Genomic DNA, 18,188 nt, shown 5'->3' with positions numbered 1-18,188 from the left:
TATATATATATATAGGTGATAATGTGAAATGAGTTTGTTAATGAGACTATGAAGATTATTTGAATCATAATGAAACAATCCGCCGGGTGGGTCAGTGAGCAGAGTTGAATTGAGGACAAAGTATCGATAAGATAATACGACTTGAGTATGTCCATGTCATGCTGCACAGGCTTCGGTGAGTTTGTTTGTCGAAAGTATTGTGTACAGAAGTTTCTTTATCAACGTAGGCTGCTGCGTTAGGTTTGTCGTCGGCTGGCTCACCAGTTTTGTTGAGAAATGATCTAACTCCAATGAGATCGTATGAATGATCGTTGTCAAAATATACATCCTGCATATCCTCATATGTAATACACGACTTAATCCGCGTTGGTGAATAACGGAGTTAAATAAGTCAAATACGAGAGTGGATATATATTTCAAGTTTTACATTGAACTTTGATAGACGGCTGATGAATGATTTCACGAAAATAAATGACACCGTCCATAGTGTCTACCCTTTTATCATTCAAAACATAATGTACCATGGTAACTCTCAGAAGATTGCGGCACATGATTTCTATACAAATTCATCTTTATTTCAAATACCCCTCATTTCAGACTCTGATATTACTCAAGAACTAACATGACTTTTAGTATAAATCTTAATAGCGTCAAATTGTTTTTACTTTTAACTGTAACCAGATTTTTAGTGTGTAATACTCCTTCGTCACTTACTTAAATGATCTACAACCACATAAATGAAAATTAAAACGATCTCAGTGGACTAATAATGACATTGTATAAAGTATACTTTGGTTATTGAAAAGGATGACTTTATCACTTACCATTCCATGTTTCCTTATAAACTTTGGAAGCTAATATATATCCCAATTCGCAAAGAAACATGCAACCAAACGATAAGGAAAGGCAGACAGCTGAAGCGCTAGAACATAGAATAAGTCTAATTATTATCACTTACGCCAATATTTATCGTTTTAAATAATGAAAAGCAAATGGAATATATTCTGAATATAATTGTTTGACGAGCATAGATATAAAGAAGATAACCTCTACTATTAAACAGTAAGTAGAACAAATATAACTTATTGAAAACTTCCAATGAAGCCTTTTTTTACCTGGTTCAATAAGCATTCAAAAGATTAAAAAATTAAAACGCATTTGCTCACGAAACATTTTTAATCTTTTTCAAAATTTAAATTTAACTTCCCCTGCCAAAAATACAAGTGGTTTAATCAAATACACTAACGAGCTGGTGGTGATAAAAGATAGTCTCTGAAGACATTTCTCACATGAAGCTGATGGGAGAGATAGAATTCCATTTGTATACTTAACAAAATATCTCAATGATTTGTATTAATTCCAAACCTCAAGTGAAGTGAAATCAGTAGTGATGAATACAAAACATTTACCAACTACATAGTTTCATTGTTTATTGACACAGAGCTCTGCATATGTGTGCCTTAATTATTTTCTGTATAGCACCCAACCTTTTACGATCCAGAAATTATAGCAAATCATAACCGGCCTTGTTTCAAGAGATGAATGCTGTATTATTTCACGAAAAAGCTGTTTCATGATTCTCATAAGCATATCAAAGTCAATTTTTGTTGCAGTTTATAATCCAATCACTCTTCTATATAATATGTACTACAAGTGTTTCTCTCATTCCCTTAAGTAACTTAGAGATATCATTCATTTACATTTAACCTGGTCATTTTAGTTATAGTTTTGTTTATTTCATACTTTCCTAAATAAAAGTACACACAGATTACACTTTGTTTTAGAATAATTGTTGCAATGTAAATATAGGATTACTTCTTAAGTATAGGTTACTTAACTGAAATCAAGCTACACCAAACAACTATTTTAAATGGAAAGAAGGATATCAGTGTTATGACACTCAACCAAATAGTGTAAGTCTATGTGCCTTAACGACTATGCTATTGTTCAACAGTACAGAAATAAATGAGCTCCAGTAACATTCTTTCTTTCAGCTGACATATTAATCACTGAGTGAACAGTGAACTACTACACACCAAAAAACATTAAAATTAGCTGAGTGATCAAATAAAGACAAGCAAATAAATTCATTTGAAATTTACTTTCAACGTATTCACATCTAAATGAATAATCATCCTCTGATCATTCAACATAATAATGCTACCGTATATACTCCACTTTAGTAATTTGTCAATATGACAAATTCATATAATAGTCTTTTAGAAGGTATCATTACCAAGGTCTGACTTGATAATTTCAAATAAATTGAGCATTTGGTAGATTGTTTTTTAGAAGGCTATAACTAAAGAGTCGAAATTCGGAATAATCATGTTGTTCACTTAAAATCAAAGAAATGTCTCTAAAAACACTTATCAGGCTCAAATAGGTAACTCCTAATGCAGGATTGACTGCAAGTATTCATTAATACACAAGCACAACTGATATTTACAAAAGATTATATAACATAAATATCAGTTTAATAGATTTTTTAGAATTCAATGAAAACCTACCGCAGTCCATAGTTTAATCGAACAACAAAATAATACTGTGCTAAAATATTAAAAACTGTCCCTGTAAATGTTGAATATACCATAGGTTGAATAATATTTTGTGATTGTAAATATCGTGCAAATGTTAAAAATAAAAAATCAAACTGAAAAACACAAAGAAACAGATACAGGAAATTAGTTCAACAATAAATTAGCAAATTATGATCAAGTTAAAAATGCGTGGTATATTCATATAGGTGACTTTGAAAATATTTGAGTCATTTAAACACCACCTAAAGTTGTATATCACCATGCAATTGATTTTTAACAAGATACAAGATTATAAAAGTACTAAACTATAGTCTTTATCAGGATCTAAACAACACTTTTGTTGAAGCAGTGTGAATAATTTTTAATTAAGTTAGTTAGTTATGGTAACCGATCCCAATTTTGGGCGATAAAACTAATTTTTAGAGATCACTAATGATTACTCAAAGGTATAACTGGGGTTATATGACCCGATAAATAATAAACAAAACTTTAAGCTACCATTTGAATACATTAATAGGAAAAATACGAATAAATACTCGAGACTCAAGTAACGTAAGTAAATATGTTCAGCGAATCAATTACGTCTAATAATTCGTCCAGTGGTGAAAATTAATTAGAAACTATTAAAAGGTATTACAACTAAAGTATACAGTTTGAAGTAATCACATTACAAAAGACACAAATTCGTATTTGAAGCAAGTTTTGATCATGTTTCATGAAGATCTGACGACAAGATCAATACTTTCAATGGTTTAATGGTTACTTACATGACCCTAAACAATTTTATTTTCAAGATGTTCTTTTACAAACAAACACAAAGTTTTCTACATATTATACTGACAAATTGTTCCAGGTCATTAAAGACTGTATTTTATTCAGAAAAACTGTGGTTCATATTGATTAGTCAATATTTTATAAATGTTATACGCATAAGGGAATTCTAAAATGTCGTCCAAATAAAAATTTGTTGTGATAACCAAGTAATAAACTGGATACTTCAAAATGCAAAAGCATTAAGTCAATTTATACGATAATAAAATAGTAAGGATCAATTGCTTTTTATTTTACATTACTCACCCCAAGACCAGGCAAAAAGTATGCAATATATTCTGATGTAAGGCTAAATGAAGTGCAATAGAAAACATTACATAGGTATATATAAATATTTATTTGTAGATTTCATAACTAGTATCCTCTACTTTTATGAAGTGCTTTATAAACTGACGAATAATATTTCTTGGTATTCAGGATAAGAGTTTTTTGACGGTACCTCATGATCTTAAAACTGTTGGGAACCATAAAACACATTTATTTTGTATTAGTTTTGAACACTTAGGCTGTAAGCGTCAAAGATTACTAATAGGATCAAACCGAAAACCATTTCATCGATACCAACTAGCTCACATTTTCAGTTTATTTGCAAGTTGATACTATCCTTATCACATATCATTTAATTACCGCTTGAATTTCAGCTTTAATTTACTTCACAAGTTACAGCTTCCCATTCAAAATTCCGAAACTTCCTTCAAGCGTTCGGTGTAACTGAGCGTGAAACTATTATTTATTAAAAATGGGATGGTATGTATCCTAAATCGACCAAGATTAAAAAGTCGTACTCATGAAACCCGATACAATGGTCTAAATATACCGTGTCTTCTACGGAATATTAAGGTTTTACATTCCACTTCTTATCGGATTGTCCTCAAACACTTTTATGTAGCTCTAAGTAACTGTAGGGGAATTGTCCCAAGTTTCATAATTTTCAAAGGTTTTCAGTTCATGATAACTTGAAATGAAATTCCTCTTCAAAAATCTGTACAAATGTCTTTTGTATTACACATTCTGAAAATTGATTTTAATTTTGAAAGGCAAGTCAGAAATAAATAATTGTTTAATAAGAAAAAAACAATAACTCCTAGAATGACAGGATTACAACTTCAATGCGTTTTAACACAAAATGTATATTTTCCATAGTGGTGGACACTAGTTCTACAGTTTCAGTAAATTATAAGAATAGTAGAGCTTTTCTCAGTTTTACTAATGCAAATTTACAAAGGTCTGATTTTACTCTCTGGATTGCTCCATAATCCTACTGCTCATTAATAAATGTACTATCATGAATCAAAACTGTTCTAGATGAATTTGTCTATAGGACGACACTAGATTATGTGATACACGTACATTCAGATCCAACTGTATGACTGAGGAACAGATATCATATACGACAGAGTTTATCTACACGAAGTACTAAGCACTCTGTAGATGAAATTAATGGAATGTACTTTACAGTGCTGAATAACCCATTACATTTAATATAACTTAATACACTTGAATAAAGAAAGAACAAATGTCGTATCAGAATAACATGAAATCATTTTAAACAGAGATCGATGTTAGCTAGCAGTGGGATCTAGGACAAACAATACAAAAATGAATGAATTTATTTCGTGGATCCTCTTCAGATGCTTACAACCTAAAACTACAGTATTAATCATCAAGACAAATTTACATACTTTATATCAGAAGCATCTAGAATAAACTAAGTTTTCAAGGAACATAATACCATATGTAAAATGCAGCTAATCAGTTTCCTTCAAGAAGTTCAGACAGAAGTATGTAGAAATTGTGACATGACATTATTGAAGACTTTTGTCAAAGAACAATCATTTGAGGCTGCTCCGGAAAATCCTGAAAAAATCATTTAAAACATGTCAAGCAGTAACTTGGGTCTAATCGAGACTGAGTCACTACTACTCGCATTTAAATTTCATGTTCCAATGACAGAACTGATACGGCAACCCAGTTTGAGAACCTGTACCAACAGTTGTCGAGATTGAAAACAATCGGTGAAGAAAAACAAATTTGGCTAAAAGCTCGATTCCTTAGTGTTAGCAATCACTACATGACATTTCAAATATCACAATCGACAGTTTTATCTATAGAACATCAAACGGCCTTGAAAAACTTAATGCATAATAAAAAACCGTCATTCTCGATCCTGATAAAGGCTCCACTGTAGTTCTAATGGATAAAGAAGACTAAGTCAACAAAGTTAAGACGATTATAGATGATTCTGCTAGTTTCCTAGTTGATTGACCAAAAAAATAACAGAAAGACATATCACAAAGAAGTTAAAAGAACTTTTGAGGAGAAATTCAATTAATACCTAAACATATAATGCACTGAAATCTAAGTGATCCAGATTGCCTTACGTATATGGAATGCCAAAAATACACAAACGTGATGTTCTCGTTAGAGCTATTCTAACGATGATCAATTCTTCATCTCACAAACACGCTAGATAGTTAACGAATCAATTAGAATCTATTCACTCTGTTTTCTACCCATGGTTTAAAAGACACTTTTCAATTTACTCATATGCTAAAAATTGTTGATATTTTTGACGAATCATGGTTTCACTTGATATATCACCACTATTCACCACAATCAAACCAGAAGAAACCACACAAATTATATGTCAACGTGCTAAACCACTTCCCTTACAGAAAGACGAATTCAAGCAATTAATATTGATGTGCGCTAAAGACGTTCAATTTCCATTCAACAATGTCCTGTACCGTCAAGTTGATGAAGCGGCTATGGGCAGTCAGCTGGGCCCAATCCTGATAGATACCCTAGAACAAACAGTTATGAAATCTAAAATTAATAACACAACGTAGTACGTCAGTTATGCGGACGATACATTCGTTTCATGTAGTGATTTTTATACCGGAAATTTTCGACAAAGTACACCCCATCATTAGATTTAAAATGAAAGGTGAACATAACAACATGTTTCATTTCCTAGATCTTGGTATTCAGTGTAATTCAAATAGCCGGTTAGAAAGATATATTTGTCGAAAAGACACCTGGGGTGGGATATACTTAAACTTACATAGCTCCTGTCCGATAAACTACAAAAGAGTTTCGGTTAGAACTCTATTCAATCGTGTACGTAGATTATGCTCTGAGGATAGAATTAAGATGGAATTATTCATAGTTGAACTCTGCTTACGTGAGAACGGTTATGCACGAAAATCCCTATGTAAACGCTGAGCCACTAGACAAATGGAAATGGAATATCCTACAGTTGAGAAAAAGCCTCTCTTCTTAAAACTTGTCTTCAAAGGTGATGGAATAGCTGAAAGGATTGATTTTAGACTAGGTGCAATATCTAAAGGAACTTATCTAGCGACCGAGTTGGTGTGTCTATATCAAACCTAATGCTCAATGTAACAATTAAATGTGGACGATTACCTACATAATGTTAGCTCAAATTGTGTTTATCAGTTTAAATGTACGTGCCAAAGCAAGGAGGGATAGTGTTCATATCTCAGAACATATTCCATAAGAAGAATGAATCGAGTGAAGAAATCTCTCTTCGATTAATTTCTCATCATGGCTCTACACTAATATATATGATTTACAACAATGAAATAATGCTCACCGAGTAGCTGCGTTACGTAATAATTATATAATGACGCAATGATTACAAAATAATATTTAGTAATTGGTAGAAAGAGGATTATAATAATCAGAGTAAGGATTCGAAACATCAAATGGTTGCTACATTGTATTATATTATAAAAAGAACTAGCAAAATATTTTGATGAAAGATCAGTACTACAGTAGTTACGTTAGAATCAAAGGACGAATGAAGAGAATATATAATATTCAAAAGTGGAAGAAACTAGGAAATTGTTTGAATATTTTTAAAGGAAATCTTTTAAAGAAAGTTGAGCTAAAAACTCACTTCTATACCTATGGCCAAGGTAGTAAGAAGGGTTGTACAAAGTCCTTTTGAATGCAAAGGTTAGGTATAAGAACATCGGTTCCGATAGCTTCAGTAATACTCAAAAGACGAACTCGTAATCCGTGTGATGGGATGTGGTATATAACCTTAAAAGCTTTATTCAAGTCCGCTGTAAGACCCGCGTCCACCAAGTGAGAGAGAATAGAACCCTAAATCAATCTCATCTTTCGTTTGCTCAAACAAGACGGATAGTGTTCTGCTATGAGATAATGGGCTTGCCAAATTGTACAAGTGGACGTCTGAATAATTTTAATTATTCTTTATTGTAGTCTTATAATATTGTTCTTTCAATACACTTTAACTCAGTTAATTCTAGGCGTTTCTAATATAAAGTATGTAGGCTTGTCCTAATGATTAGTACTATGGTTTTAGGTTGAGGAGAATCCAGGATATAAAGGAATTCATGTGACTTCGATACGATATATGATCTCTTTCTTTATTCAAGTTTAAAAATAGGAAAAGTTGTATAAAATAACTGAATATACCTGAACATAAATCTGGAGAGGCACAAACCCCTTTGACTGTATAGATCAACAACTATAAAGACTTCTTTTAAATCATACATATACAAAGCTTGAAACTATTCTGGCAAAACTTATAATAATAACGTCATATATTGAGATAGTAGGAAATTCGATTACCGATTACTAAACTTATCAATTACGGTTTTATTCGCAAATGCAGTGTTAATTATATAGAAGCTGTGCAAGGAGTTAATCTATTAAAACTATTGATTGAACATTCAACACTATTTATTCATTTTAATATTCACGGTAATACAAAATAATCAAATAAATACAGACTCACGATGCAATTAAAGGATTTTGACCAAGTAATAATAATACTGTTTCAATATTCAAATGTATACATACCAATGTCATGTACATTAGACATACAACGCATAAAGCTGTATAAAATAAGAATCCATTTTAAGGTCAATATTTGTGCAGATTTTTTCGAAATTACCTCGTTGTAGTAGTGTCCCCATAAGTTTGCGATTGCGACTTCCATATGCCTAAATATTGGAAAAATGGAAACTTTGGTAACATAGTTTCACATATATATATGTCTGAAGCGAATATAAAAAGTTCTTTTCAGATTAAATTAATATCTGGTCACACATATACTTGTAAAGAACATTTATATATAAAAATAAAAGGTCAACTAGACTGGAAATGGGGGGTAAGAATAGACAAGGATAATAATAATAATAAAATAATGTGAAAAAATTTGACACATAATCACTCCGGTTAATAAGCTAATATTATGTATGTGGTCACACATACATAAGGAGGAGCAATCGTGATCTGAAAATTAGGGTGGGTGAACATGTACCTAAATGGTCGCAAAAACAAATAGAATCGAATGACCCAATAAGAGTAGAAGATAAACATCCATCATCCTCTATTGCCGAACATACAGTCGAAACAGGTCATCAGATTGATCTTAACTCGGCTTCTGTTGTGTTGTATGAAAGTGTAAAAGGTCGTATACTAAGGTTTATTGAAGCCTTAGCCATACGAAAATTCAAACCCCCTTTGTGTATTCAAAAACAGTTTGTTCTCTCCTTAAACCTACCCTTAGCATCGTAAATAAGGATTTATCAATAAAATACATAATCCAACCAAAAATATACTAGTCTCTGCCTCTGAACATCCGTAGTAAGCTTAGATCATTACAACTCCATAACTTAATAGTTTTCAACTGATTATCAATATTGATAATTTAAACACTTTATCCTTTTTAAATCAGTCATCAAGAATAAATATTACACACTCAATTTGTGTCGGAATAATAAAAAATTATTAAAATTATTTTGTGATTTCGTTAGATTGAAGAAGAAATACGTGTTTTTATGAATATTATTAAATCTCCAAATATCGATCAAACAATACCCGTTGTCATACTAGAAGTCTACTAACTTGTCAAAAAAACTGGAAGATCATTAGTAAGATAGTTTAATCTTTACCCCTACTGAACAATTTTTGCCAATAAACAAAATTTTAGTTTTTTTTTACGTTTATTTCTATCGGTTCAACTAAAGTTATCATTTGAAGAAAAGTTTGTGAAACCTTTAATTGACTATTGGTTTGAAAAGTTCACTATATATATATATATATATATATATATATATATATATACCAAACTATATGATACTGTGATGCATGGTACTTATGCTGACAGATATGTTATAAAGTTAGGATACTTGTTATAACGCTAGGGTTTCTTGTTATAACAGTCCTTTCACTTTTTACACGTATGCGGGATGTTAATTTGCCTTAGACGAATATCTACACTAGATTCCCTCCCAGTGTCTATTCTACAGGACTTCAACACAACTCAAATCAAGAACACGAGATTAGCCTGACTATAACGTCAATATATTTCCACACCAAAATCCGATACAATCCAACAACAAGAACAGTCAATCAACAATAATTATAAATAATAAGGATAGGGGAATATATAACACATATAACACCTGTCACACTATCTACATGTCTAACTCAGCAAAACAACCAATCATTATCATTCTTGCCACGCATCAAGATATTAGTAGTATGTAGCACTAGTCGGAAATGGAATGCCTGGCAGCAGAAGATTGAAATCAAAAGAACAGTTAGGAAATGTGAGAGCAATCGAAAGAACAACAGAATTAGAGGAATAATGAAGTATGTAAAAGACAACACTGAGAACATGTGCAAATGATTTATCTAATGTATGATTAACATATTTTCCTAAGCTATTATATGATTTCGCATTAAATTGGTTTGCCCCGCCCTAGTTCTTGTCCACTATAAAACTACTGTCTTTACACGAAATAAAATAGTTGACTATTGTAGATAATAAAATATTAAGTCCGACTAGTTTGTGATTTCCCGTTAAAATATGTATTTACCAAAATGATGATCAATACAGACTAGCACAGAAAACTTTCAACTCTTAAAAACTGAGGAGTGAATTTGGGTAGGCTGAAGGTGGAATATCACTGTATCCATTATATCCTCTACGTGTAATCAAAAATTAAACATTAATACATGATTTGTGTGCTAAAATTATCAATGACGTTCTCAGTGTTCAGTAAATGTGTTACATCCAGCAATCTTGGTCATACTTCTGTTCACTTATTATTTCATAATTAAAGTGGCATTTAAACTAAAGAGTTCATTTTTAACCCTAACGTTTAATATATTTGTGTCATTTGGCTGATTCGACCTGACTTTCATACTATATGATCCAGGCCAATTATGTAGTCACTAATACCCATCCTTTTTTACTGCAATTTGATTGAGTAAGCTCCATGAATAGTGTCACATTTTCATTGCATGGCTCTAATCGTACGTTTATAAACAGTTGTTTCAGTTGGCTCATCTCTTTGAAAAAATGAATTCTTGATGTAACCAACTTTGATTAATTATGAATCTATACAATTAATGGTATTTAACTTCTATGCTACTGGACTAACTACTCAATAATGAAAATGTCAATTACCGACAATCTATACGGCTTAAAGCAAGTTAGTGCTGAACGCTTATCTAAACATGTTCAACAGCTAATTCTGCGTATAGCGAGAATGAAAGTCATTTGATGGGAAGTCCCAAAAAATTCGAAATATAAAATGTATAAACTAGTATATTACTGTAATTAAGAATTAAGGGAATAAATGGAATACGGACATAATAATTGTTTTACTTACTAACAAAGTAATAGTATATATAATGAAATTATTCATATAGACCTATGCAGTGATAGGGAATAGCAGGATAATATACTATAATATTATTTAAGATGAATTGGAGTTATATACATTATTAACCTGTCCAAAGAGTTCATTTGATCCATCACGTTTTATAGTCTTACACTACTCAAAAGAAACATTTGAACGTGTTTAGACAAGAGATTATTTCAAATACAATGTTTACAACTATTATCAGGTTATATCGTAGGGTATATTGCTATATGATTAAAATATTTAGATCTTGAAAATTCTAGCTTGGTGTAATTTTATTAAATAATAATAACAAGAAGGTTTTAAGGATTTACAGACTTATTAATGAATGTTATTAGATGGATCTAATTAGCGGCCTGTTTAAACATCTGGGCTACCTGTTCCTGTCATTTAAATATTTCAACAAGTTACCTAATTTCGATTGTTTCAATACATCATTATGGCTATTAATCGCACAACCTATTCAGGTGCGCCCTTGAAAAGTGTAAAACCTTTCGCTGTAAAGGTTACAGAAGGCCTAATCAGAGATATCGTGGTTGCTGACAATACGCAGCGAGAAGAATGTACATTATTCAAATGTCAGTTGACTGGGCTGCTAACTTCTAACTGTCGATCACTCAATATTTACCGTCTGGAAGGATGAAGAAGTAAGAAACGGAAACTTGTTGAAGTACTTTGTGTTGAGAATTCAATATTGTACCAAAAAATATAATATTGAATAAAGCTAATAATAACAATAACAACAATAATAAACTCTAAATAAAATAATGATAATCATTTCTAGACTTAAATAAAAAAGATTTAAAGGCATGATACTTGGACAGTAGTGTTTACTATCATCACTCATGTATCCACAGGACTTAGTTGTTTTTCAGTTATGTGTAGTCATGTTTTAGTTATCCTGCCAACAATAAACTCGAATATGATTTAAATAATGTCAACTAACCCACCAGACGCATAAATGAGATAAAAATAGAAAGCATTTAATACTGTTCATTTGTCAGCTGTTGCACAGATGAAACAAGTATAATGTCGAAATTGTGTTTTATGAAATAACAATGGTGAATACACTGTAAATGTGAATGAATTGGACAAAATTGGAAAGCTTACTAATAGTAACTACGAGTTTATCGTGATCATAATTATAAGTTTGCATGAAAACAAATTAACCTAATCGACAACAAGTGAAAATCATAATAGATATGTCTTTTACCTACAGCATCCAAGACGTTTCAGTAAAAAAGTTTTCTTTCGCACAATGGCATTTTCTTGGACCGTGCAATCATATTTACATATAATTTTACCATGTTTACTCCATAATGAAATAAAATATTCACCTGTAAACTGTTATTAATTTCAAATTTAATATACAATTTTCATTTCGTTACAATGCCGAATGGATCATATAATTTAATTATGTGATCTTGTAATGTAATGTAAAATGTGCAGAGGACTGTACGCATAGATTACGTTAGTATTACGAGTTTGAATTCAATGGTGAAATGCAACGTCAATAACATATAAATGGAAACATAGAAATCACATCAAACAGATAATTAATACATTTTCATTTGTCTCAAACGCAGAATAACTCATATTTATTGTCTGATATACGTCAACGGCTTGACAACATACGTTGGGTAAATTAACAAATCAGTGCCAATCTCAGTCTAGTTGGAAGGTAAAAATATGACTAGGCACCGAGGTGTAATAAACAAATATGTGGTCAGAAAAAGGAATTGGGTTAAATATTTTTGGAAGCGTTGTCGATAGTTTGTTCTACTCCAATTAACCATGTCAGTTTGAGAAAAGTTTAGACCAGTATATAAGGTATGGTGATTAGAAACTTTCGTCTTCGATGGAAACACTACTTGACAGACTACATTCATTTGAGACCCGAAACCTAAATCTGAAATCCATTCAAAAAGAATCATTATTATACATTTTGTTCTTATTAGAATCATTAATAAACCCTTGAAACAGATAAACATGAGGTCATTAGCTTATTAACTTCTATATTAAAATGCTTGTCATAAGAGAAGGGTAGATTTGGTTCACTTTTAATGTGCTTGACCTCATGATAATTTTATCGCAGACAGTTTTGCAGCAAAAGAAAATTTCATAAACAAAGATGGATAGTGGCTAGCAGTAGAATCCAGGATGTGCGTTTCGTCTTATTTGGGACTAGTCATCTGGATGTATATGCATCACAGAGTTGTTTTTCACTCTAGGATTCAAACCCAGTACCTTTCGCTTCAAACTACATTGCATTATCCACTTAGCTACTGGGTCCTGACAACCTGGGATGCAGGTACATCCAGCTGACGAGTCCCACATAGGACAAATTGCGCGGCCTGGATTATATTGCTAGCCACCATCCATCTTTGCTTATAACGCTTGTGACCTAAGGCAATCCTCACAGGATGCACATATGCCAATAAGTGACTGATCAATTAAAGTCCTAAACATCAACGGGGAGATCCAAACAAACAGTACAAAATAAACTAAAAGAAACCTTTCTTAGTAAAAAGCCGGAAATAGATACCTTAGGCGTCTTTTGATCAATATAATCTATAAACCCAAACAAAAATGTCCAAAATTTGTTTTAATGGAAGTTTCTGTATTGAAACACAGATTTCAAGGATTACAAAATGTTTTTCAGGTACAAATCAAAGTAGTCTTTACAAATGCTAGATTGATCTCAGGATAAATGAATCTTTAATTTTCTCATCTGTTCTATACTTATTCTCATGTATCAAAGTACATTGATTGTTACTAGTTTTATGCTCAACTCTTATACATGAATGCGTACTTATATAATTTCATTGATCAGGGAATGTAGTGGTAAAGAGTTCCTTATTTGAGACTAATTAACTTTCCACACAATAATTTTAAGATTGTTCATAACATTTCTTCACATAGTCTATAATTTAATTATCCATCAAGCGAAACTTGGTTTCAGTCAACAATAGGCTACAACCAGTCTTCATTTTTTACACAGGCTCAGTTTATAATTCTTGTTATGTTCCTTTTTTCTAAATTATTTCTCGGATTTATTTCTGACTGTGGACAGATGATAGTCGTATGAATAACATTCATTTCCTTAAAATTAAAGATACCTTTAAATCGAAACATGCGAACTAGAAATAAGTCTAAGTTTACAGCTTCCTACGGATTGTTCCCAACCACTGTATATTCAACTGAAGTCATAAACAAAATGTCTTAAACTGAGAAATGGTTATTTAAATCAATTAAAACTCCTATGCATAATATCCAAACAATGGTATCTGTTTAATAGAAAGATAAGTAACAAACGTAACGGTTGGCAAATGTTTATCAACATCGTTACTTAGTCTTTAGGTTAAATACAAATATATTAATCGAAAACTATAATCCAATTTATCAAGCAAGATATCAATAAACAGGATTTAGATTATACTATGGAGTGTAGAAAACAATATTGATAATTTCTAGCTTCAACCATTATGATAATGAAATTTTATGGACAACTGTTGAAGTGATTCTCATTAAAAATTCTCAACGCATATCCAAGTAAGTAACACAAAGGAAACGTCCGTAGTTTATATTGACCTATTACCAGATCTCTGACATTTCTTATTCATTTTTGCGACTTCCATTTCAGTCAAAGTATGGGACAAGTAATCATTGTCCATAGAGCTCAAGGTTGTTGTTACGTCTGGCCGGTTAGAACGCTATATTCGCTTCCCTGAGCTAGTTCCGTACCCCCGAGCTAGAACTATACACCGACTTGAAGACCAGAGAAAAGGCACAAAGTGTATGGGAAGCACTTTACTACAGGGTTCATTTATGTACAGAAAATACAGGGATTTTATAGTGATTTAAGAGACCTTGAGTTTTACCGAAGTTCTAGAATACTGCTAAACATAGTAGCAGTGTGTTAATCAGCCAATCAGGATCTCGTTATTTTAGTAACATAACTTCACACAACTTCTAATTAATCGCTGATTGGTTGGGGCTCTTTATGAGGCTCTGGAGGCTCTGTTAGAGTTCTCCGGAGGCCGACTCAACAGTTGTACACACATTAAATAATACATTTTAATCATTTCCACAGTGTGAAAGTAAATTATGAAATAAAAACATTCGATTAATATTTTATACGTTGTGAATTTGAAAAATAACACTCATCAATAAACTTGCTCAAATCAAAGTTTATTCCAGATTATTATAGAATCTTCACAGTTAAAATCCCCAGTCAATCTAAACTAGACCACTGCTGAAAACTCGGAAGCACTGAATGGGCGTTTTGTCTTATCGCAGGACTCCTTAGAAGTGTATATTCACGATCCTGCACAGAGGACAGGAAGCCAAGACCGGTTTATCATACGAACGCTTAATCTTTAAACCACTGAGCTGGCATCCAACCGTGTTAATGTCTGACTTCAAACAATCTATGATTGATCAATAATTATCATACTAAACATTTTTAAAAAAAATTTTCAGTTCTTCGAATAAATAAAATAGTTCAGAAGGGGTTTTTGTGGATATTCCAGCATTTTTATAGTTGAAATCATGAGTCAAGTTAAGCTAGACCACCATGGAAAATCTGGAAGCAGTTGATATCTCTACAACAGACTTGATTTCAACTATGAAAATACTGAAATCTCCGCAAAACCCCGTCTGATTATAATCATATGCTCACTAGTGACTGACTTCAAGATATATGTCCTGGAGTTCTAGTGGGGAGCAGTGACCAGTGGAGTTCAACCACGTCTGTTGTGAGAACTCACTGAAGACAATTGGTGAACGGTTGCTCAAACATCGTGGATTGGTTGAAGTTAGACATTAACACCGTTGAACGCCGGCCAGCTAAGTGGTCTATCGGTTAAGTACTCTGGCGCGAGACTGGTAGGTCCTGGGTTCGAATCTCGCGAGTGTGGGATCATGGATGTGCACTGCTGAGGAGTCCCATAATAGGACGAAACGGCCGTCCAGTGCTTCCAGGTTTTCGATGGTGGTCTAGCTTCAATTGACTCATGATTTCAACTATGAAAATAAAATAGTTCTTAGAAACTTGAAATATTGTCTTTTTTATATCAAGAATGACTACTGACTTGAGAGAAAAGTGTATCACATGCACTTGAAAATCCTGTATCAATGCTTAAACCAAATATATTGATTATCTGAAACAATAAAAAAGAAATTAAAAACAAATAATAATGATTTGAGAATAAAAGAAATACATGCAAAGTTTATTTTTATAAAAAATAAAACTGTATAAAATGATGCTAATTCACTAGATATAGTTTGAAAACTACACTGTTCTTATACAAAGTCCAAATGATTTTAGGAAACTATGTTATTATTGCTATTTTAACAATGTATTGTGTGTGTGTGTGTGTGGTATAACACGATTTATAGTTTATTCAAATAATTAAAACTAACCAATCATATACATAATTATACTTCTTTTAATCAATATGGAACTGATATAATAATAAACCATACCTTATTAACTTTCATATAATCACAAAGTCTATCAGATTCGATTCAGTTTCAACTTCTACTTATAAATATTTATGTCCAATTATTTAATTTCACTTCATTATAAAGTTAAAACAGAGAATCATGATTTTGTGTGAACTTGGAATGTTTACTCATAAAAATTGTACAAATCCATTGTAAAATATTTACATTCTTTATTTAAATCTAGTAGTTATTAATCATATGATAAATTCTTAATATCTTTATGAGTTTAAGCTGGTATTTGAAAATATTTTATTCATTTATAAGCAAAGATGGATAGTGGCTAGCAGTGGAATCCAGGACGCGCGTTTTGTCCTATTTAGGACTCGTCAGCCGTATGTACCTACACACTTGGGTTGATGTTTACTCTGGGACTCGAAGCTAGTACCGTTCGCTTTATTCATTTGTTTTTAGGTAATCAAATATATAAACAGTAGTTAATTTTAAATTTAATTAGTATTGTTTGTTTGAATCTTCCCATTGATGTTTAGGATTGCAACTTCACCTCATTGAACAAGCAAGTGACTATCAGGACTCAGTAGCTGAGTGGATAACGCGATGGCGTTTGAAGAGAAAGGTACTGGGTTCGAGTCCCGGAGTGAATATCAACTCTGAGATGCAGGTACATCCAGCTGATGAGTGGTAAATAGGACGAAACGCGCGACCTGGATTCCACTGCTAGCCACTATCCATCTTTGCTTACAGTAGTTAATTTTGTTTGAGTAATCATGAATTATGTTGTAAAATGATAATCAATAAATAAAAAACAATAAACGAAATTCTAGAGATTATAGAAAAGATACATATTTTGTATAAGGCAAAGAAAGATTTAACTTATAAAACAAAATAAAATAACAAGTAATATGGCCAAACTTACACAATTAGCCAACGATGAAGCATCTAATTCTTCTCGACTTAAATGTCCACAGACCATTACACTGATTGAAGGATTAATGAAGCGTAAGAGTTGTGAAATCATCTGAACAAAAGAAATGTTTCAAGAAAACTATAAAATTCAGTTTATGTGTCTGAAATTCGAATAAGATTGGGATGCAGATTAATGTAAACTTCATATTTTGTTTTACATACTTATGATGTACATACTCTTAATGAACTGGTTCACATACTCATCCGTTTCCTTTAAAACGTTATTAGTAGTATACACTAGTTAGTAAAAGAAAACTCTAAAGAACATTCAAACAAATACATTTTAAGTAATTCTTAAATAAATATTGGAAAACATGACTGTTGATTAATATACATTTGTCTGTGTTCAAACACGATGATGAGCTACTGGTGTTGTTTTGTGAATTCCGTTTTTATGTAAGACTTTTTTTGTATAAATCTATACTTACAGTTCATCTATTTACCCATCTTTCATATGCCCTTTGATTTATTTAAAGATTACCATCATTAATCAAACCTCATTTGTCTTATAACTAACTCATATTGTAAAATGGAAATTTATAACCCGCGTCCTAATATCTAGGGTGAAGTGGTATAGAAAATCTGCAGCGTAACTGAATTTATTTCATGATGTTTTACTTTTGTGAACCAAGTTATTTAATTGCGAAGTTTTCATTGCATTGTGAATAATATT

General features: G+C 31.8%; 1 protein-coding gene across 1 annotated transcript in view; it reads right to left on the bottom strand.

Moving 5' to 3' along the window:
- Smp_135490 (putative multidrug resistance pump) overlaps window positions 1-17,567 on the bottom strand; it is a gene marked incomplete at both ends in the record, with an annotated part of 36,097 nt that extends 18,530 nt beyond the window's left edge. Inside the window, 7 exons of the mRNA XM_018796803.1 lie at window positions 825-922; window positions 2,511-2,653; window positions 3,618-3,660; window positions 8,161-8,260; window positions 8,320-8,368; window positions 16,177-16,245; window positions 17,466-17,567. Coding sequence (XP_018651909.1) covers window positions 825-922; window positions 2,511-2,653; window positions 3,618-3,660; window positions 8,161-8,260; window positions 8,320-8,368; window positions 16,177-16,245; window positions 17,466-17,567 — 604 coding nt within the window. The remainder of the gene's footprint in view (window positions 1-824; window positions 923-2,510; window positions 2,654-3,617; window positions 3,661-8,160; window positions 8,261-8,319; window positions 8,369-16,176; window positions 16,246-17,465) is intronic.
- Window positions 17,568-18,188: the final 621 nt, after the last annotated feature.

Source organism: Schistosoma mansoni, chromosome 4, assembly GCF_000237925.1.
Source record: "Schistosoma mansoni strain Puerto Rico chromosome 4, complete genome".
Classification (NCBI taxonomy): domain Eukaryota; kingdom Metazoa; phylum Platyhelminthes; class Trematoda; order Strigeidida; family Schistosomatidae; genus Schistosoma; species Schistosoma mansoni.
This window is presented reverse-complemented; position numbering and strand designations above follow the sequence as displayed.